Here is a 22,310-nt window from a genome sequence, read left to right as displayed (position 1 = left end):
CTGGCATTGACTTGTCAAGCATCATCTTGATCTGAAACAACCTGGACTGGAGACTTGACAAGAGTTCCAACCTGCCAAGTTCCGTCGCCTTTGACCTCGTTCTTTGTGCGTGTCGCCTTGGACAAAACAACCAGCAGCTCGTCACGCAAAACTACAGCACTTGATTTCGGCCGCCGTCTCGTCGATATCGATATTCTTCGTCTATCAATACTGCTCGATACTCTACGATCGCGTTATCCTCTTTGCTCGTGTTTACTCATTGGCGGGGAGCCTAAGTTCAGCTTATCCACAGCTCTCTCAACTTTGTGGGATTCTAGAGCCACGTCGATCCTGTGCGCTTTTCGCTACAATTAGAACTTTGGGTTTTCGTATTTGAGACGGTTGAATCACTCAACATGGCAGCTCCTACACAACTTGCTTGTACGCGTTTCCCACCCCACTCTTTGGTTGCTGCCTTGGGTAACCCAGACAACTGCGAACAATTGCTAATGTACTGCAGACCGCACGGTCAAGGGAGTTGGCATCTTGGATGCGTCTCCTGTGTATGAGCCCTTGGCGGGGTTTGAGAGGTATGTTTTTCTTGTCGCGACACTCCCAATCGTCCGAATACGTCACTGACTCATTGATCTTTTCTAGACCGGAGGGGAACCTTCGTTGCAGCGCTTATTCTCCCTGCGGCCGATATTTTGCCTGGGCATCTCCCGAGAAGTATGCACTCTGCACTGCTTATACTGTGAAGAGAAGAATTTTTGGTTAACATCACACCAGGGTCACGATTATTGATCCGTCCGTCGGACATGCCGTTACTACGATTGCCGCCGACAACGTTTTCGAATTGGGATTCTCGCCGCTCGGAACATACCTGATTACGTGGCAGCGCCCGTCCAAGGACGCCAATGGCGACGCTGTCAAGAACCTGAAGGTCTGGCACGTGCTGGAGACGGAGGAGGAACGGGTTGTGGGCCAATATGTGCAAAAGTCCCAGACCGGCTGGAACATCCAGTACACCGCCGATGAGAAATTGTGCGCCCGCGTCGTCACCAACGAGGTGCAGTTTTATCAAAGCGATAACCTATCCAAGGTCTGGAATAAGCTGCGCGTGGAGGGGGTGGCAGATTTTGCGCTTTCGCCAGGCCAGAACCAGTCCGTTGCGGTTTTTATTCCTGAGCGCAAGGTGCGTTATGTCTTGAACTTCTTTCGGGGGTTAGACCTGGACTAATATCTGTTTTAGGGACAACCTGCCGCCGTCAAGGTATTTTTGGTGCCTCAGTTTGGATCGCCGGTCTCGCAGAAAACGTTCTTCAAGGGTGATAAGGTTCAATTGAAGTGGAACGCATCGGGCACCAGCTTGATTGTCCTTGCGCAGACTGATGTCGATAAGACCGGCAAGAGTTATTACGGAGAGACCACTCTTTACTTGCTGAGCTCAACTGGACAGTTTGATTCTCGGGTGAATCTGGGTACGTGGAATGCGTTGTCCATTTCTTTGGCGATATGCTAATATCCGAACAGACAGAGAGGGTCCGATCCACGACGTGAGTTGGTCTCCCACTTCCACGGAGTTCGGTGTCGTCTACGGTACCATTCCCTCGAAGACAACCATCTTCAATGTCCGCGGTGTTCCCAAGCACAGTTTCCCATTGACCCCCCGAAACACGATCCTGTTTTCTCCCCATGGTCGCTTCGTCCTCGTGGCCGGCTTTGGAAACATGGCTGGTCAGATGGACATCTACGACATGGAGAAGAACTACAACAAGATCACTACGGTGGAGGCAGCGAACTCGAGTGTTTGCGCATGGTCGCCTGACGGTCAGACCATCCTCACTGCCACCACCAGTCCTCGTCTGCGAGTAGACAACGGTATCCGCTTGTGGCACGTCAGCGGAGCACTACTCTACAACGAGGACATCAACGAGCTTTACGATGTGGTCTGGCGCCCCCAGTCGACCATTCAGCACCCACTAGGTGACCCGTTCAGCCCTCTGCCTACTCCGCACGCTTCGGCAGTCGCCTATCTCAGCACCAGGAAAGCTCCCGTTAAGCCTGCAGGCGCATACCGACCCCCTGGTGCCCGTGGACAATCCACTCCTCTGGCCTTCCGTCGTGAAGACCAGGGTGGATCCGCCTTTGTCCCCGAAGGCACCGCCACTGGTGGTGCTCTGAACGGCCCGGCTCGATCTCGCAGACGTGCTGTTCCAGGTGCCGAGCCGGTGAAGGAATTCCTTCCCCCGGGAGCCGCTCCCGGAGGCGGTGTTGCCCTGCCACCCGGTGCGGACCAGTCGGAGAAGCTATCCAAGTCTGCGGCGAGAAACAAGAAGAAGCGTGAGGCTCGCAAGCTCAAGGAGGGCCAACCGGAAGAAGAAGTCAACGAGCGCAGCCCTGCCCGCGGAGAGAAGAAGACTGAAAACGGCCGGCCCAAGGATGGCCGTAAGAACGGACAGCAGCAGAAGCAGCAACCCAATGGCGCAACCAAGGCAGCTCCCGCTCCTGCTCCTATTCCGGAGCCTACCCCTATCGATGATGGCGTTCCTAGCGTGCACGATAAGAAGATCCGCGGCCTGCTGAAGAAGATTCGTGCGATCGACGATCTGAAGATGCGTCTTGCCGGTGGTGAGAAGTTGGAGGATACGCAAATGAAGAAGATCCAGACGGAGGAATCAGTGCGCAAGGAATTGGAAGGTCTGGGTTACAACGGATAAGCGTACCTGAATCGAGTAGAGTGTGTTTCTTACACATGCCTCTCCGTCTTACCGTCTGTCTTGTGTGAATCTAGCGCAACATACAGCATGCCTGCTCTTTGGCTTCATCATCGTCAATGTACATGTCATAAACTGTCTATCTCGCACGCCCTGGACAATGACTAGATAAGATAAAGCTATCAGTATCAATCAATCAATAACCGTCTTCAATCCCCCTCTCCCTTTCCCCCCTCTGCCTCTCCCAATTCGCCTCCCACCACCACTCATTCAACACATCCCGTTCCCCTTGTTTCTCGCCCTCTTTACTCGGCGGCTTCTCCTGCCACGGCTTCACCGCAAAGATATAATGTACATTCTTCACCTCCCCATCCCTCCAAATCGCCCCATGCACATCCTCCGCCCTCATCGTCTTCAGCGCATTATACACATACGGTAAAGGCACCCATCGGCCCCTAAACGCCTCGGAAAGTAACTCCTGGTCCGGGAATGTATAATTGTTGACTTTCTCCGGCTTATTCAGGAGCGTCTCTATTGCGCCAAATGTCGCTAAGCTCGGTTTTACCACTAGGAGGCCGCTATTTAGCATCCCGACACCGGCGGTGCTAGGCGCGCCGGTGGATTGAGCTATTGTGGGTGTTCTGTGTTGCGTCGTGAAGGCGCAGTTTTGGGGGGTCCTGATTGTATCAATTCCGCTCATGTTAGCCTGGGGTGGGAGAGAGAGAGAGGGAGAGAAGGTGGGTGATACCAATGAGCTGGGTAATGCGCCTTCTTCATGGGATTGCAGGCACAGGCATGGCTCGCCGCGAAGACCCTCCTCCCAGAACCCAGCCCATCATGTTCGTCCTCCTCCCCGTCTTCATGTTCGTCTGCGTCCCCGTCGAGAGGGATCTCCATCAATTCATCCATATTTCTCCGAACGAGCATATCCCCGTCCAGCAGCACCACACGATCAAAGACATCCTCTAGGGAGAACACGACGAGTTTATTCCATGTCTCTGCGAAGCGCGGATCGGCGTCATATTTCCGGTCTGTTGTTGCGGGTTTTATGGCGGGGACGGCAAGGGTGCGGATCTCGCGCGCCGTCAGCGCGGAAAGGCCGGACTCTGGGAAGGTGGGTGTGTAGAGGGCGACGAAGGGGTAGGCTGTTTGTGTGCGGCGGAGGGATTGGTGCAGCGTTAGGAGGCCAGGGAGGTAGGAGAGGTTTGTTATTAGGGAAGCCCAGACTTGAATGAGGATGAGTGTTAGGTTAGGTTATGTTTTTCGCGATATAGATGGACATGGAGGTGGTAGAGTGTTGTGGTACCCTTTTTTGGTCGTGGCTCTGATGAGAGAGCCATTCTGTGAGTCAAGGAATTAACGAGGAAGGATGGAAATTGATCGAAGATGAGCTTAAAGTCGAAATTGGAGTTAAAAGTTGGAGTCGCGGAGTATTTGGAGATTTCTGGATTCTGCTGAACTCCGCGAATCCGGTGATTGCGATATCGCTCTATCCCCGCCATGGCGTGATTATGTAACTCCTGTGTAATGTTTAACTAACTACAACTACAGCTAACTACTGTGCATAAAACTACTAGGTAGATGGAAATTGGAATGTCCACGCCACATGCATAGGCTGCCCGGCCCCGTTCCATCAGAAGAGACCCGGCCGTGGTATGGGCGGGACGCATGAAGTAGTAGAGCGTCCCCATCTATATATCGCAGCCGATACAGAGCTTATACCTCAAGAGGCATTTCAAGGCACGATCCTCGCCTTGCGCTCCACCTTACAGCGCGAATGGTCCTAGATCCGAGTATGGTGGTGTAAAATATAAAGATCAAATATCATCATGCGGGTATCTTTGGGCAACCAATATTATTTGTCACGTACATCATGTAAAAACCCGGGTCCGCTTGATGGGACTTCCCATGCGAAGCGAGCGACTACCAGCCATTCCGCTAAGTAAGCGGTCCATCCCGTCCACATCGAGCTCTCCTCGGCGCAGCCGGAGTTGATCTGCTTCAACTGTAGGTGGCTCGGTGACAGATGCTCGAGGATTAGGGCCGGCTTCGGGTTCTGTCAACTTCGGCGCTAAAACAACAAGGCGATGCTCCGCAGCAACCAGGATGTCGAAGGTTTGATCCTCCGAACGAGATTGGCGAGATGCGGCGGGAATGTGGCCGATCACTTTTAATGGCTCACCCATGAGCGCAATATCCTGGATTGGAGTTACCCGGCAACGATTGGATGCATCCAGCGTTCCCGTCGCTCTCACGGCGCTTCGCCATAGAGTCAGGAGACTGGGTATGGTGGCACTTTGATTTCCGTGCCGAATGAGAACCGATTCATCCGGTAGAGCGTCCTGCGATGTATTCGTCTGGTATACAGAAATACCGCCGCGCAACGATGAAGTAGACGACCCTGTCGCATTCCCTTTCAGTAGGGTATCCTCGCGCAAACGTTTCGTTGAAGGGGTCATCGGGGCGAACTTCGGGCGCTGTTCAACAGCCGGTGCACCGCCCTCTGACCTTCCCCCAGATGGAAAACTGAGGATACGCCCGCTAACCGAAAACGCAGTCAATGCTCCGCCTGACACTCCTTGCACGCTTGACTGTCGCTGGAGAGGACCTTTGGCTGTCCCGGGCCCGGCCCCTTCAACATCCCATACTCCCCAATCGCCGTCGGCCATGAGAACCATTATGGCGCGGCCGCCAAGCACCCATTCGGCATCAGTGATCGTTTTACGTCGTGCGAGGCTAGACTGTGACTGCTCAAATCCAGGGTAGAGCGTGATCAGCCATTTCCCCTCTGTCTCGGAGGTTTCGTAGTCGCTTTGAGCTCCGGCCGCCCTTCGCGACGACTTTGATGGCTTCGTGGAGAAACAGGAGTACACTTTCACACAACCGGAATGGAATGAGACCAGCAGGGTCGAATGCCGCGCAGCAGGGTAGCTTGATGGGTTGAAGGCTATGCTCTGTGCCGGTGCCGGTAAATAGTGTCGCCTCGACTCAATGTCCTCTGGAAATAGAGTTCCGTCGTCCGCAATTGGGCTTCGATGGATTACGAGTAGGCCAGACGATTCCGCGGAATGTGTCGCGACGAGAATATCCCATCTTCCGTCGCTGCTAACGTTTTGTTGCGAGCCCTCCTGGTAAGTAAATGTGATACTCACACCTCGTGGTACCTCTTCATGCGCGACGCCACCGCTAATCGAGAATGTCTGGATGCCCCATGCATCCATCTCAGTTTGAGTTGGATGGGGAGGAGTCAAGGGCAGCGTGACAACACGAGTCGAGTAGTCTGCACAGACTGCGGACACGACGATGAATTTATTTAGAACTGCGGGAAACGGATCGAGTGGCGAGCGAGCGCTTTCGCGAAGAACTCGCGGAACAGCAAGCTCGATGACCCTGCTTCCCAGGGGTATGTCGATTTGGCGTAGAACACTTTCGTAAGGATGGGCTGGGTCGACCTCGGGGTCCTCCTCCTCAAACAGATACCCTGGGTCAATCTCCGAAGCCTCATCTTTCCGCGTATCGGCTACGCTCTCATCATCGGAGTCAATTATCATGATAGCGTCGTCATTGGTGCGGCTGGGCTTTGGCGGCTTATCCTCTTTCGGGGGCTGTGGTTTTTGGTTTGAAAACGGGCGTCCTCCCCTCCAAATAACCTTCAATCCATCTTCATAGCCATAGACAACAATAGAGGATCCATTAGGGGCAATAATTGGGTAGCCTTGGGCGGCGTAAACGCGGTGAGGGAGCTGGTAGCTGCGGTCGGAAAATCCAAGTTAGTCCAAGGTACAGGCATCAGTCGCAAGTTAGAAAGTATACCTTAGCTGCAAGCCATCATCCCGTCCTCTAACGAGCGGTCGAGAGGGAAAGGAGGGCATGGTATCTGATGCTTAAGGTTGATCGCAGCCCGTTGGCAACAGCTCACACGAGGCGTCAAGCTCAGCAAGATGTATCGGGAATGCCAACCGACAAGGCAGCTCGTATCAATTGAATTATTTAAAAAGCTGAAGCTTATACGAAAAGAGCGCGGCGATGGGGAAAGGGTGAGGGAGGACTCGAGGAGAGGGTGAAGTTGGGGTGTTGTTGCGGAGAGGAAGAAAAAAGCCGCCGCCGTCTAGCATTTCTTATTTACGCTCGCAGACCGCGTCCACCGCGTCCCTTCCAGAACCCCAGCTCCAGCTCGACAACCCCGACGCAGCACCCATTCCTTCTTTCGTGGCCGTTCTGAGTTCGCTACCAGTATTATCCTTCGACTACTAGTCTTGTCTTTCTCCCGAGCCTCACAAACAACCCGACAATGGCGCCTACTGCCCGTTCCTCTTCTCCCCGCAGTACCTAACAAGCCGCGCCGACAATGTCTACAGTCCGGTCTCTGGGCCTACACGAATCCTCGGCCATTCCTTTTCTCGTTGCTGAGGGCCTCCTGCCCCCCGATCCGTCGGAAAACCTCTACACATGGACGACATCCGTCGATACGAGCCCGAGCGGGGGTGCGGTGGAGGATGAGCTAGTATGGACAAAGAGCTGTGTGGTCTGGTCCCGGGCTGGAGTTATCAAAAGAGTCTTCCGTCTGGACATGGAGAAGGAGGACATTAAACATGTCCTACTGACAAATTTCGCCCTCGGCAAAGTCAAACGTTCCAGTGATAAGTCCGCGCCTGCGGCGTCACCGCATGAGTCCAACAACCATGCAAGTCAGTTACCCGACGCACCGCCAGTCGGGACTACAGAGTCAGGGTCTGGAAGAAAAGGACCAAGCAAAGCCGCGTCGCGCGCATTGGTTGTTGTTCTTAAATCTCAAGCCCATATATTTTTCCTTGAGGGCAACAGTCATGTGATTCCTTTGCCCTTCGAGGTCGACTCTATCTTTGCGACACCTTTCGGTTTACTGTTCCAAAGAAAGGTCGCCGAAGATAATACTTCCAGCAGTCATCCAACAGCACCGCCGAATTCGTTCATGTCATTCACACAGGACTTTCGCGCTTCTCAAACCCTCGACCATGTACCTGGTAAGACGCAACGACCATCACTAAGCACTATTCCAAGCCAAAGCCCTGGCTGGAAGTCACGAACAAACAAGCGCGCAGATTTACCTAGGGTGTTCTCTCTTATGGATCCACATTCAGAGATGGGTCTGGTGGTAACTAATCAAGCCTCTCGATGGGTACAGACGAGCCTTTCGAGCAGGCCCTCCGGATTTGATGTTCTAGACCCCGCAGACGAGATTATCTACGTCTCTCCCAAGGACGAGCTGTCAGGAGCACGTCGAGCCAACCCAAAAAATCCTCTCATACTCGTGTTGACTGTCAATACCAACACCGGATTGTATACACTCTGGACTGCGCGCTATCGAGAAGACGAGACAGCCCCATCCTCCAAGAAGAAAAGACGCCGCGAGACCGGTGGTACTCGGTCCAAGAGACGCAGTTCTCATTTTGGAATGACCACAGGAACGACTACCCCTGGTGCACGCCCATCAGCCGCAAGGGAAAGCTTTGGCCCAAGAGGTGACAATTGGAACGCGTCCGTCATGTCCCATTCACGGTTTTCGACCGATGGAAAACCAGAAGATGACGAGGATGATTTTGCATCCAAATTGGGTCAGGACTTTGGAGATATCGGTGTTCCCTCAAAGACCTCCAGACGAGTAAGCTCAATGCTAGCTCGAACTGACCTAGCTACAAGTCAGGATAGGATAACATTCTCCGATCTTGCAACAGGAAGCCAGTCAAGCACAATTCATCCAGGTGGTCTGCGACAGTCGATAGGGGCGGGTAGCACCCGCGCAAGCTTTGGGTTCAATCCGAGGGGCTCTTTACCACCGGGGGGCGGCTCTATCTACAGTACTGCGGGCAGTTTTGTGGACGCCCCTGTTGACAGACTACTCGAAGAGTTGAATAACGAGAATCTGTTTGAAGGAATCGAGAATATGGATCTGAAAGAATCCGCTTCGGGGCTTCCTGAGGAGGTCCTCTTGACTAAGGTGGAAAGCTTTTCCTCGAGGTTCTCCGGGAACTTCCTTGCCCCCTCAAAGCTGAAACCATCTAAGAAATTGAAAGTTGTCACCCTATGTCCGACTGACTATGCATCAGCGCAAATTGGGGACGAGGCTTCGATGGCCCTTTATGTGGTGGACCAAGAGGCAAAATCTATGACTGTCGTCAACATACGCGCGGAGAGCGTTAGAATGCCCGCAAAAGACACGGTATTCTCGAAGAGGTCGAAGAGTAAGACACCCATCAATGAGCGCACTTTACTAGTATCGGCACACGGTAGTATTCAACACCTCTCGGGTGTACTGGATGTATGCAAAGTGGTTGATGGGCAAATCTCTCGCTTGGTAACTCTCAGCGCCGCCGATGGTGGGGGTCATATCCTACATTTGCAAACACCATGGAATGGTCCTGTAGTCCTCGGTCTGCCTACAAAGTTCATGCTACACGAAGCCGATGCCCTTTCTTCAATCATGACCATGAGTCTCCCGCGAGAAGGCAGTATGAGACGTGTTATGACTGACTCCTCAATTACAATGGTCGGCCTCGATCACGCCGCCGTTGACGGGAAATTCGACGTGGTGGACTCTGTGAAACGAAGGCATAAGCTTCGTGTTCAATTGGAGCCTACCAATGCCTTGGTTCGAAAAGCATTCAGTGTGTGCAGATTCGCTTTGGCCGGTTACTTCCATGATAAGGTGGGCGATGGCCTTCTAGTAGGTTGGTGGGAAAATCTTAAATGGCTCCAGGAACGGGAAACACGCGAGAACGACCTCGAATGGACTGCTCTAGTAGTAGTTCTATTTTCACTAGCTACCCCATTTATTGAAAGCGATCAATCCCCGAATACAACTAGGCAAACCCGCAGAAAGAAAGGCCTTCTGAGGTCCAGCAGTGGTAGCTATGCCGATACAGAGAGTTGGGAATCGATGCTCGACCAAGAATCAGGCTCGGCCGGTGTCGTGGCCCCATGGATGAATACTAGCTCCTGGGGCTGGATAATTGAGCAGGATGCCGAAGATGAGCGCACCGCGAGCCATGGGAAAAAGCCGTTGAAAACGGAGCAGCCGCCTTCCAGTCGATCAACCTGTCGCAAAAACACCTACCTCATAAGGTGCGCCGCTCTAGCTAGGGAATTTCTACAAACTCCACGGGGTATTGTAGCATTCGGGCCGGACGGTCCGCTTCGAACTGCGCTTGTCAACAGTGAACATTCCCCATACACCGCAATATGTACCATCCTCGTCGCCTTACATCTTCTTCGAGAAGAACAGAAGCTATCAGCATGCGATGACGAACAATCACACAAATCTCTAGGCCTTCTTGCCCCAGTGTTGGCCCAGCTAGGCGGATGGCTAGGGTGGCCAAACTGGAATTGGGCTGAGAGCTCATATTATGGCATGGAAATTGCGAGCATAAATCGTTGGCAATTTGAGGACACCCGGATGACTTTAGGGACAGTTCCTGGGGAACCGCTCAACCCTCCTTCTGTTTTCGCCTTCCTAGAGCATGCCTGGCGGGGACAAACTACCATGTTCTGGACTTTACTCAATCTCGTACATTCCGACGAATATCCCAGGAGAGGAAAGCTGTGGCAGTGGTGTTATACTTTAACCCCGCGGACATTATCACTCGACGGGTTTGTCGACGAAATGCGCACCAAATCAAGTGTCCTTGAAAGAATACAGCTCCTTCATCGTTGGGGGTTGACGCGAAGTGTCATCGAAACCTTTCCAGAGGGTGTTAGCACTCCCTTGTACGAGGCTATTCTACAAGCACAAACACATGCCACCACATTATGGAACCCGACTCTTTTGGGTTTGGTTGATCGAGACGACCTCAGCATCTCAATGAGCCAGCTAAGCACCTCTCGTCCTCCTCCGCCATCATTACCTATCATCTCTCACGATGCCCTACGCGACTACCACCATATTGGTAATTCGGCTCTGGAAATTGATGCCATCAACTCTTTTGAAGCATCCGCTGAAGCTGACCGCTTCTCCGTTACAAAACTCATCTTCCGTGACGACAAGCGTTTCATTGAAGCGGCGCGATTACTCAACCAATCGAAGGCACCTGCAGCGGAATGCACCCCTGAGCCTGAATGGACTGACTCGGATCTGCTAGAGGCTCAGAAAGAAGTAGTACAGTTAGTTACCATGCGAACGCTGTCCATTCCTACCGGACGAGCCATGCTCGCCTTTAGTGGCCGCCTTCCTCTTTTGACTGAGAAACTTCCGATTCCGTCGTTCTCACTACAGTGTGTTATGAAGCCTTCAAACGTGACTATAAGCGCGGATAGGGCCTCCTTCAGTGAGGAAAAGGTCTGCTGGGCATTCTTTCACAATGGTGTTTCTACCGGCCTTGCTATCTCTAGAAATTCCAAGGGAATTGATACATCATGGATTCTCTTTAACAAACCTCAAGAGTTGACGAACCGTCATGCTGGGTTTCTTCTCGCTCTGGGTCTCAACGGTCATTTGAGATCGCTGGCTAAATGGGTGGCTTTCAAATACCTCACTCCAAAACACACCATGACATCGATCGGTTTGTTGCTTGGCCTATCTGCATCCTATCTAGGGACAATGGACACCCTGATCACCCGCCTGCTGTCTGTTCATGTAACGCGGATGCTCCCACTTGGGGCAGCAGAACTCAATCTGTCGCCATTGACACAGACTGCCGGAATCATGGGGATTGGTCTCTTATACTGCAATTCCCAACATCGGCGGATGAGCGAAGTCATGCTCTCAGAGATTGAAAACGCAGATGGGGAAGAAAGCAACGCATCTCACGAGGGTCTACGTGATGAGGGGTATCGCTTGGCTGCAGGGCTGTCACTTGGATTCATTAACTTGGGCAAAGGCAAGGACTTGAAAGGTATGCGGGATATGCATATAGTTGAGAGATTGCTCGCCGTGGCCGTGGGTACCAAGAACGTTGATCTAGCCCACGTCCTTGACCGAGCAACCGCTGGAGCCACTATCGCTTTAACCATCATTTTCATGAAGACCAACGATGAAACCTTGGCGCAAAAAATTGACATTCCGGACACCACGGTTGGCTTTGACTATGTGCGGCCGGACCTCTTTCTCCTCCGCACGCTTGCGCGCCATGTCATCATGTGGGACCATACTCAGCCCTGTGATGAATGGTTTGTACAAAGTCTCCCAGAAGTCTACCGTCGCCGCTATCGTCTAACCGGTGTGCGTCGGCTAAAGAGCAACGACATGCCATTCTTTAACATCATTGCCGGTCTCTGTTTCGCGCTTGGGCTTCGATACTCTGGCTCGGCCAATCCAAAAGTACGAGATATCCTTCTCTCCTATCTGGATCAATTTATCCGAATTTCTCGACTCCCCGCTGCCAACTATGACGGCAAATTGGCGCGAAATTCTGTCCGCCACTGCCAGGATGTCGTGGCATTGTCTGCAGCAGCTGTCGTCGCAGGAACAGGAGACTTAGCTCTATTCCGACGTCTGCGCTCGCTCCATGGCCGCATGGATCCCGACACGCCGTATGGAAGCCATATGGCTGCCCACATGGCCATTGGGATGTTGTTCTTGGGCGGTGGCAGCTATACCCTCGGCACTTCCAACCTTGCAGTTGCGTCTTTGATCTGCTCACTCTATCCCATCTTCCCAACGACCGTGCTTGATAACAAATGCCACTTGCAAGCGTTCCGGCACTTATGGGTTCTCGCTGCAGAACCGCGCTGTCTAGTTCCCCGTGATCTTGATTCCAGACGACCAGTATCAATCCCGATTAATATAACGAGCTCCAGTGGTGACAGTTGCACACTAACCGCACCTTGTCTATTACCTGACTCGAGTTTAATAACGAAGATCGAAGTCCGCAGCCCAGACTACTGGCCGCTGGTTTTGGATTTCGCCAGCAATTCCGACGTGCGCGAGAAGTTCCAGCAGGGCCACCAGTCCATATACTTACGACGAAAAGCAACCTATAATCCAACGGGAACATCAGTATTTGGCTCCACGTTGGCCGGTTTGAGTGGTGCGCAAGACATACTCCCGTCATCGACATTGGCCTCCAACCAGGGCAAGGGTCTACCCCCATCAGCTCTACCAAACGTCTCGGCATTGCTCACAAACAACTCTCACATGTTCACCCCAAAACCCGCAGCACAGAGCACTTGGGACTGGATATTCCAACTCCAGTCCTTACACGGTCTTCTCGACGCCCGAGAGAAGGAGCTCGTCCTCCCATCTTCCTTCCCAACACGACCGCGCCCTTCACCCACGCCACACGACGCACCGTGGCTTCGTCAATCCGCAGTTGACAGCAAACTCCTCATAGAGAGCACCGTGCAAAATGTTATTCAAGCAGCAAAGGGCCGCGGCGCAAACCCGGACGAAGTGCGCGACCGCCTCTGGCAGCTCCGGCTACTTTTCAGCTGGATCGACGCCGGTTCTTTTCCGTCGGAAAGCTACTACGAACAGCAAGAGAAGGAGACATCTGCGCCGTCCCGCGGTCTCTGGCTGAGAAAAGATTATGTTGAAGAATTGCGATGGAAGATCTGGGGTGTCCAGACTGGCGATCATGGTGGACCTGAAAGTGAGAAATGATTGTTTCATGCATGTATACATATGTACAAGCACAACAGGAGTTATGGGTCATTGAGTAAAGACCTCGACCAGGAGGCGCTAATTTTATGGCGTGTGTTATTAAGGGCGTGTCTTTCATTTCCATTATCATTGACTTTGAGTACCATGATACGATATATTTGTTCTTCGTGCAATTTTTTTGTAGTTGTCAATCACATCAATCATGAGTCATTATGATAAGCTAAGGCATCCAAAGAAGGTATAGACAAACCCCAGTTACGGCCGCACGCATTTTAAGCATTCCGTAAGTAAACAAAACTACTGTGATCGGAGAGCACCGGGTTTCAAGATGCCCCGATCCCCAGAACCACCCATCTGCCATAACCAGACACCTTCAACAGCCCACGCTGACGCGCTAGCATGACGCCGAAAGCCGCTCGTCTGTGTATTTGTTGAGCCCTGTTGATCCTCCGCAGCTGAAGTTGTAGAATCCCTATCCGCACGGCGAGTCGGGATAGAAGTCGACGAACCTGCCTCCTCCAGCATCCCAGCCACTACACCTTCGCGCTCCACCACAGACCAAAGACCTTCGACAAGTGTGCTTCCTCGTTCTCCAAACTGGCCTTTTCCAAGGCGGAATAAGATACGGCCGAGGACTTGCCAGGCGATGCAGCGTTGGGCGGGAAACGTGGAACGGCTGAGGATGGCGAGTTCGGGGATAGTGTATCCGGCAGCATGGGGATCGTCGCCATGGTGGTGGAGACCTAGGGTTGTCGGTAAAGAGAGGGATGTTGAGGGCGATAGTATAGTGCCGGTTAGAGAGAATCGTAGAGAAGCTGGATGGACAGCTTCAGCGCTGCTGCCCGGGTGGTACGCGGATGATGGAGGGGCTCCGGGTTCATCTGGCTCTGATGAGGGTGGCTGAAGCCAGGAGAGGGAGGAAGGGTCGTGCGAAATATTAGGGAAGTAGTGCGCTTGGAGGTCGGATAGGAAGGAGGGTGATGAAGGATCCAATGTTGGCATCGTGGTGCCAGGGGGCGGAGTCGGAAAATGGACGGAGCCGGAGTCAGGAAAGTTTGCTGCTGGGTGGAGGTCTTCGGGAATTTTTGAGGGAGGGTTTTCGTCTATGCGAGGAGTATTGCTCTCTTTCTTATTGTCTTTTTGTTGCGATGTAGAAGAAGGGGTCGGGCCTGGTTCTGGAGCAGGAGCTGCAGTGGTTCGGGTGTCGTCGCTCGTTGTCGCGGTAGAGGACGAGGACGCGGGGTTTTCGTCATCAATGCGAGCCCGACGGAGAAACCGTTCGAGTAACGACGGGTCGAGAGAAGACATCAGTTCCTCGCGCTCATGTTTGATCTGCGCGTCGGACATAGATGCCAGTTGCTGACGATTCTGTTCTCCAATCGCTGTTTTCTCATATTGTAAGTCAGAAGTCGGCCGTTCTGTTTCCGCAGGCGCGGCTTTAGGTTGGGCCTGTCGTTGTTTGAACGCCGATTGTTTTGCGCGACGGCGATGAGCGGGGAATCCACTGGCGGACTTCAGAGTCGGAGGCGCGGGCGGTGCGGCCGGAGAGCGTTCCTGGATCTCTCCAATGACACCCGGGATAGAAAGGGTAGAAGTATGACCCGGACTATGGCCCTCCGGATCAGAGCCCAGATCGAGTTCGAAGCGCTCACCGTGGAAAGCCATGGTTGGGCAAGCAAAGGCACAAAGCGAGAGGTGAAAGTGAAGCCATCCAAGATGTGGGATGCGCTAAAAATGGAAAACCGTTGCTGAGTCAGTCTTGCGGCTCAAAAGTTAAAGATTTGAAGCTAGCTCGTATCGGGAGTAATTGTTCACGTGACTGTTTATCCGAAAGGGGGAAAGTGTGCGGGATCATCTGATCGGCCATGAACATGAAGAAGTTCGGGATTCCAGCATCACCGAATAACCCCGGTCTACCCTCTCCTTGTTGAGAGGCGGCTTTTTGTCACTATTAGAGGGAACCTTATGTTATTTCTGTAGACTATAGCCATTGTCAACGGCCATTCCATGCGCGTCGGGGTGGGCTGCGGGCCGGGATGGCAAGCTGACGCACGGGCGATCGCCATCTATATGAAAATGAAAATGAAAATGAAAATGATATCCGACTCGCTCTTCCAGACTGGAACACCAGCATCCGAATTGCAGCCCAATGATAGACACGTCAGCTCGCCTGTGTTGCGCCTGGTCGCTTGACCCTCCAAGTGTCTGCTCCTCTGCCCGCGTGCGATATCATATCCAGAGCTCCGATACCCTTCTGGAGCCTCGCCTTGCCATCCCTTCTTGCAGCTTGTTTCTGCTTGTCTGATTCCCCTTTTCTTCCGCTCTTTCGCTCCGCCGTCTCCTCGTGTTCTTTTCTTCTTCATCCATCCCCCATCCCCGTTTCCCAGCTCGCCAACCTCCACCTCCAATCTTTTCATCTTTTCTTGTCTTTTTCCATCAAATCGAATTGCGGATCTAGCTCTCGCATTCACTCTTTTCCCGTTCCCACCCCCCAACGCTGTCATCCAGCCCTCCAAGCCCCCACACCGTGACCCTCGTTTTTGCCCTCCACCCTCCGCCCTTCACGCCTTCCTTCACGCGTCGTCCCTTTCAATGACCCAATTTCATTGACCTCCTCCACAATGTCAACTGGGCCGCCCGCTTGGTCGGCTCAGGACGAACACGAGTCGCGCTCTCCTGTTGAAACTCGTCCCCGCCGGTCGCGCCGGAAGAAGGACGACGACGCTGAAACCGACCGCAAAGAGCCTACAACAAAGTCCGCGAAACCCAAGGAGAAGGAGAAGGACAACGTGAAGGAAAAGGAGAAAGACCAGGACAAAGACCAGGACAAAGATAAGGAGAAGGAGAAGGAGAAGGAGGCGAAACGGTCGACTCGTCGTCCGCGAGACAAATCCTCGTCTGTGTCCAACAACCCTACTTCTACGCCGTCCTCGTCCAACCCCCGCAAAAAGCCCAAATTGGAAGCCACGCCGCCAAAGCAAGACCCCGATACGGCTCCTGCGGCTGCTGCAGTTCCTGAGGCTATCTCGACAGCTCCAGCATCAACCCCGGTGTCTGCGCCCGCAGGTGCTGCTTCAGTTCCTACCCCGATACCGAGTCCCCCAATTGCGACTGCACCTCCCTCATCGAATCACCCTCAATTCCCATCCCAACCTCAGCTGCAAGAGACTCGCCCTCTTCACCCACCGTCTCAGCCGGACCCTCCCTCGCAGCCCACTCCTCCCCAAGCCCCAACGCCCACGACGTCACCTCCCTCATATCCAACGATGGCCTCTGCACCTCCGTCACGTCCCCAGTCCCAGCCATTGGCGCCTCCCCCCCAGCGGAGCAGTGGTCAAAATTATGATCCAATTCGATCTGCCTTTGGCACGAACTCATCGGCTCCCGCGCCGTCTCCGGCTCCAGCTTCTGCATCCTTCAGCCCTCCACCTCGACCCGTTTCGCCGCGGCCGTTTCGCGCCAGTGCCTCGCCCGCCATCTCTAGCATAATTGATCCCCCACAGAACGCATCGCCAGCGCAGTATGCGCCGCGTCCGTACGGGTCACCGAATAGAGGCGCGACCAGTTATCCGCCGACGCCAGTTGGACATGCAGTTGCCCCGGCACATTCGCCATTGCCTCCATCATCGTCGCCGTATGGGCATCAGTCTCCTTATGGACCTCCTGCACAAACATTGCCCCCTCAAGAAACCCAACCCCACGCTCAACCAGTCTCATCGCATCCTCAGGCGCCGCAATCTACCCCCGAACAAAAGCCGTCTCCGTCACAGGTTCAGCAAACACAATTGGAACCAACACCAATGGAGATTGATAATGAACCCTCGGCCACTGCAGCCGCCGATAAGGTGCCCAAGAAAGAGGCCAAGCCACCTACGGCACCTTCATCGAAACCACCCTCTCCAAAGCCTGCGAAAGCAGCGAAAGAAGCTCCTCCCTTACCGCAGGGTTCGGGCCTTATTTCCAACGCTTTATTTGGTATGGATGATAGCTCCTCCGATACCCCGGATCAACGAACGCCCAATATTATCGTACATATACCGCTCAAAGGGCATGGTAATCAAATTGTGAACTTTGCCCGCTTGGCTGAGGAGCAGTACGGATTCGCTGCCCTACATCCGCGATTAGCAGCCCACAAGGAACGCATGGCTCGTGTAGCCGCGGCGGGCGCTGCGCTCGAGCGAAATGATCGCTTGGGGCGAGGAATTTCAGCCGGGGAGAGCGCAGACGAAGACCTTAGCCTTGACGTTGATCGCGACAGTGAAGCTGACGGAGAAGGGGCAATGAGTGCTGCAGCTGCGCAGACCAATGAAGCTGCCGATGGGAAGAAGAGGCGCCGCAGGAGGAAGATGGAGGAATATGATCGGGATGATCCGTTTGTGGACGACAGCGAAATGGTCTGGCAGGAACAGGCCGCTGCAAGTAAGGACGGATTCTTTGTATACAGCGGTCCCCTAGTATCTGAAGGAGAAAAGGTGCAGGTGGAGCGGTATGTCTTGACTATTTACTCATCCACCAAACTCAAACTAACATGTCGACTTAGGGCGGACGGAACAATCAAACGAGGGCGAGGGCGAGGGCGTGGTGGCCGTAGTCGAGCTCCTGCGACGACCCATCAGCAGCTTCCGCTGGCTGCTGCAATCCCGATTTCTCAAGAAACAGGTCTACCGGTCCGCGGTCCTGGGTCAAGGGGTGGCAATATCAATCGCCGTCCTCGCGTGAGCAAGAAGACAGAACAAGACAAAGCAGGTAGCGCACCGACATCTCACGGACGAGGCGGGGGTAACGCAGGTCGCGGTGGCTCAACAAGCAGTCGAGGAGGCAAGGCCCCGATGGCCGAATTGGCACCTCGGCCAAGTCTCGCTCCTGCGCCCCCGGGAATGAACCCACTGGCAGGACCGGAGATCGCCATGAAATAGATTGACATGCTTTGTTTTTCAACTCCTGTTGCACGAATACGACTTGACCGGGAAATCAGATGTTTCATTGTTTAACTGTTTTTCTAGGTCGGCTACGAAAGAAATATGACAGCCGTGCTTGAGTAGGCCTTTCGAATGTTTTCTGTGCTCACTGAACCTAGTCTTTTTTTCTCATGTATCAAGTTTGATTGTTATGGGATTTACTCTCGGTTTTTATGGGTCACTCTACTGCCCGTCGGTATGAAATACCAGGTGTCTTATGCATGAACTGGTGTATTGTTTTATCACATCCACTCTAGGTAGCTTCTTTTTTTTTTTTTTTTTAACCCAGGTTTGCTAGTCTGGCGCTTCTCTTCATCACAATACAACACTGTCCTAGTCCTATGGGCAACTCGTATTTTCCACCACTCGACCATCTTAGACGCACCCTGGGGCCAAGTGCTGAAACTGCTGGAAGTGCGCTGAATTGGGGTCATTCAGAAGACTTGCTACTGAAACTTGTCCAGGAACTTCATATATGTGGCGGATTCCCTCAACGTCCCTAGGCGACGGCACGATATTCGGATGAACTCTCACTTCCTCCGCGGTTTGGCTAGGGGCCACCCTCTTATGCTCTAACGGGAACATGTGCGCCCATCTGCCGCCAATGTTGGACGGATAGAGCATAATAGATTTCCAGTCGACGTCATCCTCCGTAACACTGGTGATGCCCTGCAGGTTGGATATACCATGTGGGAGGCCCAGCCATTCCGTGGCGCTGAATCCGAAACTCAGTGCCGTATAGTAGTTGCGGCATAGACCCCCTGCTGAATAAATCTGAGCAAAAGTCTTGTCCGCGTGGAGAGGGAAATCCGATAATGCCTCGCAGTTAAACGTAAACACCTTGGGTATACCCGTCTTAGGGTCCCAAAACTGGGGAGTTTGATGCTCGTGAAAGAGACCCCAGCTGTGGCCGAGTTCGTGTGCAATGTTGGCTGTTACGTCTGGAAGCAGGTCGGTAACGAGATTGGCTCTCATCCTCGCGCCGTCTCCCTGTCTCAAAACGCGGGGCCTACCAAGGGTCGTTGAGAAGGGTTCACCTTGTTCAGCTATACGCACCGTCAAGACTTCTAGTGGTTCGTTGGAGCACCTGTGGTTCGATGCCTCTTCGAGCTTATAACTCTCCGGAAGCCCCGCGGCGTACCACAGGTCCATGGCCTTCCTTAAAAATGGGGCGAGTACTTGTTTGGCGACGGGATTCTTGAAACAAACTGGAATCACCTTGTCGGGCCAGGGGTCGGCCGCTGCGCTTCCGTCCTCTCTGGGAGGAGGGAAATGAGCCCATCTGGGGTTGAGTCGTTTCGGGTGATGAGGAGGCCTTTCCCAGAGCCGGCTGCCGGCTTCCACTTGCGAGTGGCTGATAAGGAGTAGAGCCAGGAAGAAGAGAAGGACGGTCCTCATGCTGCTGATGATGGTAGTCGCTTGTCGTGGTGTCTGGAGGAGAGAATGTTCGGTGAGTATTGAGGCTATCTTTAGCGAAGAGGAAACTTGCGCTTTTCCAGTCATTGATACGAAACCCTGAGGAAAGGTAGTGGAACGCAGTGAAATACAGTTATTCAACACACTGAAGTGCAAGTTCATGTATGAGAGAGTGAAAGAGCCTGAGAAGACAGAGGCATCTTTCCCATTAGCCCAGGAAAAGCGAAAGAGCTCAGAAATGCAGAGTCAGTTAAAGCTCTGAGGGAAGTTTCCAGTGAATATAGTCCAAGTTTTCAATATGATAACACCTGGGTTTCTGGACGTTCTCTTCCCATCATTTCTCCTTTTACTATCCTAACACTCACACTGACGACCATGAAGCTCTTAACTCTTGTCGTGCTGCTTTTTGGGCTCTGCTTTCAAGTTTACGCTACTTCACAGTACCAAAGGCTACAAGACCTGGCCAAAGCAGACGGTAGCTACGCTTGTTCCAAGTCAGAGCCTTGCGAGATTGGCTGCTGCGGGCCTGTGTATGTCCGGCATCCTTACACCCTTCATTATCTTGATTGTCACTGACACCATTTAGAGGCCAAAAAACCGGTAAAGGGACCTGCGGTTTTGGTCCAGATTTCTGCGCGAAAGGGTGCACCTCATCCTGCGACAGAAAAAGCGAGTGTGATGCCGGCTGGGGAAAGCAGTGGTCCAACGCCTCGGCTTGTCCTTTGAATGTCTGCTGCAGTAAATTCGGGTTTTGCGGTATGATATCCTTCCTCTGTTCTACCTCTATTCCAATCCAGTAGCTAAGTGTGTACTCGCCAGGAACTACGCCTGACTTCTGTGGAGGCAAGAAGGTGGTATCGCCTGAGTGCGACGGCACCAGCGCCCACAAACGGACAATCGGGTATTATGAAGGCTGGAACGTTGATGAAAGGCTATGTGATAGTATTTACTCCACCTCTGGTGTCTCCAAAAGCAGCCCCCGTTATGCTAATCGAACGTCCTCCTCCCAGAGATGTCCCCAGAAAACATCCCTCTAGGGATCTACACTCACATCAACTTCGCCTTTGCACTCATAAACCCGACGACCTTCCGCATCGCTCCCATGGACGATAAAACAGCATCCAGATACCGCTCCGTTATAGCCCTCAAACGCCGCCAGCCCGCACTGTCGGTCTGGATTGCCATAGGAGGCTGGGCGATGAACGATCCAGGTCCAACCCAGACTACATTCTCTGATCTTGCTGCATCTGAAGAAAAGCAGGATACCTTCTTCGGGTCCCTTGTGAGCTTCGTATTGAACAACGGGTTTGATGGTGTTGATCTAGATTGGGAGTACCCTGTTGCGGATGATCGTGGTGGCAAGCCAAAGGACTTTGACAATTTCGTGACCTTTATCAAACGCCTACGGGAGAGGCTGAATCGGCTTCCGCAGCAGATTGGGCTGTCTATTACTTTGGTTTGTTTTCTGCCTACTTCTTTGTCTACCGTTCTTGAAAAGCTAACTGTCACTGATATAAAGCCTGCCTCATATTGGTATCTGAGAGGCTTCGATATCGTCCATCTCGAACCGCATGTTGACTTCTTAAACATAATGACCTACGACATTCGTGAGTTCTTGACCTTCTTCGCACTTCCCCTATATTCCCAATGTTAATATAATCACAATAAAGACGGCGTTTGGGACGGCCCCATCGAGTCTCTGGGCCAGTACGCCCTCGCACACACAAACCTCACAGAAATTAACCTCGCACTGGAGCTCCTCTGGCGCAACCACATCAACCCAGAGCGCATAAACCTCGGTCTTGGCTTCTATGGCCGCAGTTTCACGCTCTCATCCCCAGACTGCGTAAAACCAGGCTGTGGGTGGAGCGATGGCGGGCGGCCTGGAAAATGCACAAACACATCAGGCATTCTCTCCGCCACGGAGGTATCGCGCATCCTCAAGGAGGAGAAGGGAGATTCATTCCAGGACAAAGAGGCTGCGGTCCAAATCGTTGTCTTTGACAAGGACCAGTGGGTTGCGTATGATGATCAGGAAACTTTGAAGATGAAGTTGGAGTTCGCGAATAAGCGATGCTTGGGGGGTACGATGATTTGGGCCATTGACTTGGACGACGGCGAATTGATTGGCGCTTTGGGAAAGGCCATGGGGAAGGAAAAGGAGATTGTCCTTGATGATCTAGGCTTCGACGATTATATCACGGATTTGGGAACCAATAAGACGGGTGAGCTTTCTGGGACCTAGGTAGCTGTAAATTTACCAGCTTTCTTTAGTGGAAGCTATACAGATTGGATAAAGAGTACTTACTCCGTTTAGCGGTCGATGTTAAAAGCCAAGCTTCTCATATATGACCAAATCAAGTTGTCACAAATGAACCATATAGCACGCTAGTGATACTCTATAGGGTCCGCCGGTGTCTTTCTTTTCAGATTTAGCAGCTTACTTTTTATCAAGGGCCGGCCATCCCTGGCACTGCATTATTATGAGATAAGGCAGCTAAGTTCTTTCAAAGGGTCTAGTGTCACATGTTTGGCCTTCAAGGTTCCATAAACGGCGCAACAATAGCTTTGATAAACATACATCTGTGGCGGAGATAGACCTGATTAGGGCAAGCATTGGGCAACCTTGAAGGTTAGAAGGTAAGGAATTTATACGCAGCCCAAATC

General features: G+C 52.8%; 8 protein-coding genes across 8 annotated transcripts; 4 read left to right on the top strand and 4 right to left on the bottom strand.

The window, feature by feature from the left end:
* Positions 1 to 395: 395 nt before the first annotated feature.
* Positions 396 to 2,699, top strand: ASPSYDRAFT_56688 (translation initiation factor 2A; the record flags this gene model as incomplete). The annotated part of the gene is made up of 6 exons (XM_040849256.1): positions 396 to 420; positions 500 to 569; positions 637 to 708; positions 769 to 1,174; positions 1,232 to 1,460; positions 1,513 to 2,699. 6 exons carry the CDS (start codon positions 396 to 398, stop codon positions 2,697 to 2,699), a joined length of 1,989 nt encoding a protein of 662 aa, XP_040705168.1.
* A 193-nt stretch (positions 2,700 to 2,892) lies between these two features.
* ASPSYDRAFT_56687 (uncharacterized protein) lies at positions 2,893 to 4,036 on the bottom strand (the record flags this gene model as incomplete). Its single annotated transcript, XM_040849255.1, has 3 exons — positions 2,893 to 3,373; positions 3,445 to 3,922; positions 4,003 to 4,036. The coding sequence occupies 3 exons, from the start codon at positions 4,034 to 4,036 to the stop codon at positions 2,893 to 2,895; spliced, it is 993 nt and encodes a 330-aa protein (XP_040705167.1).
* A 59-nt stretch (positions 4,037 to 4,095) lies between these two features.
* Positions 4,096 to 6,502, bottom strand: ASPSYDRAFT_826677 (uncharacterized protein). The gene has a single exon (XM_040851160.1). The coding sequence runs from the start codon at positions 6,245 to 6,247 to the stop codon at positions 4,568 to 4,570; it is 1,680 nt and encodes a 559-aa protein (XP_040705166.1). The 5' UTR covers positions 6,248 to 6,502; the 3' UTR covers positions 4,096 to 4,567.
* Positions 6,503 to 7,044: 542 nt separating this feature from the next.
* On the top strand, positions 7,045 to 13,482 carry ASPSYDRAFT_1173018 (anaphase promoting complex subunit 1; the record flags this gene model as incomplete). The annotated part of the gene is made up of 2 exons (XM_040840265.1): positions 7,045 to 11,859; positions 11,905 to 13,482. The coding sequence occupies 2 exons, from the start codon at positions 7,045 to 7,047 to the stop codon at positions 13,267 to 13,269; spliced, it is 6,180 nt and encodes a 2,059-aa protein (XP_040705165.1). The 3' UTR covers positions 13,270 to 13,482.
* Positions 13,483 to 13,566: 84 nt separating this feature from the next.
* Positions 13,567 to 14,934, bottom strand: ASPSYDRAFT_87907 (RPAP1 family protein; the record flags this gene model as incomplete). The annotated part of the gene is made up of 1 exon (XM_040851923.1): positions 13,567 to 14,934. The coding sequence occupies one exon, from the start codon at positions 14,932 to 14,934 to the stop codon at positions 13,567 to 13,569; it is 1,368 nt and encodes a 455-aa protein (XP_040705164.1).
* A 956-nt stretch (positions 14,935 to 15,890) lies between these two features.
* ASPSYDRAFT_56683 (uncharacterized protein) lies at positions 15,891 to 18,185 on the top strand (the record flags this gene model as incomplete). Its single annotated transcript, XM_040849254.1, has 2 exons — positions 15,891 to 17,755; positions 17,810 to 18,185. The coding sequence occupies 2 exons, from the start codon at positions 15,891 to 15,893 to the stop codon at positions 18,183 to 18,185; spliced, it is 2,241 nt and encodes a 746-aa protein (XP_040705163.1).
* Positions 18,186 to 18,602: 417 nt separating this feature from the next.
* ASPSYDRAFT_29848 (uncharacterized protein) lies at positions 18,603 to 19,625 on the bottom strand (the record flags this gene model as incomplete). The annotated part of the gene is made up of 1 exon (XM_040844696.1): positions 18,603 to 19,625. The coding sequence occupies one exon, from the start codon at positions 19,623 to 19,625 to the stop codon at positions 18,603 to 18,605; it is 1,023 nt and encodes a 340-aa protein (XP_040705162.1).
* Positions 19,626 to 20,018: 393 nt separating this feature from the next.
* On the top strand, positions 20,019 to 21,888 carry ASPSYDRAFT_87904 (uncharacterized protein; the record flags this gene model as incomplete). The annotated part of the gene is made up of 6 exons (XM_040851922.1): positions 20,019 to 20,173; positions 20,230 to 20,399; positions 20,463 to 20,585; positions 20,654 to 21,099; positions 21,163 to 21,250; positions 21,314 to 21,888. The coding sequence occupies 6 exons, from the start codon at positions 20,019 to 20,021 to the stop codon at positions 21,886 to 21,888; spliced, it is 1,557 nt and encodes a 518-aa protein (XP_040705161.1).
* Between the last annotated feature and the right edge of the window lie 422 nt (positions 21,889 to 22,310).

This window comes from Aspergillus sydowii, assembly GCF_001890705.1.
Source record: "Aspergillus sydowii CBS 593.65 unplaced genomic scaffold ASPSYscaffold_3, whole genome shotgun sequence".
Classification (NCBI taxonomy): domain Eukaryota; kingdom Fungi; phylum Ascomycota; class Eurotiomycetes; order Eurotiales; family Aspergillaceae; genus Aspergillus; species Aspergillus sydowii.
Note: the sequence above shows the minus strand (reverse complement) of the source record. Positions and strands in the feature narration are given on the sequence as shown.

Coding starts and splice junctions, on each gene's coding strand:
- ASPSYDRAFT_826677 (XM_040851160.1), bottom strand. CDS start 6,247: ATGATAATTGACTCCGATGATGAGAGCGTAGCCGATACGCGGAAAGAT.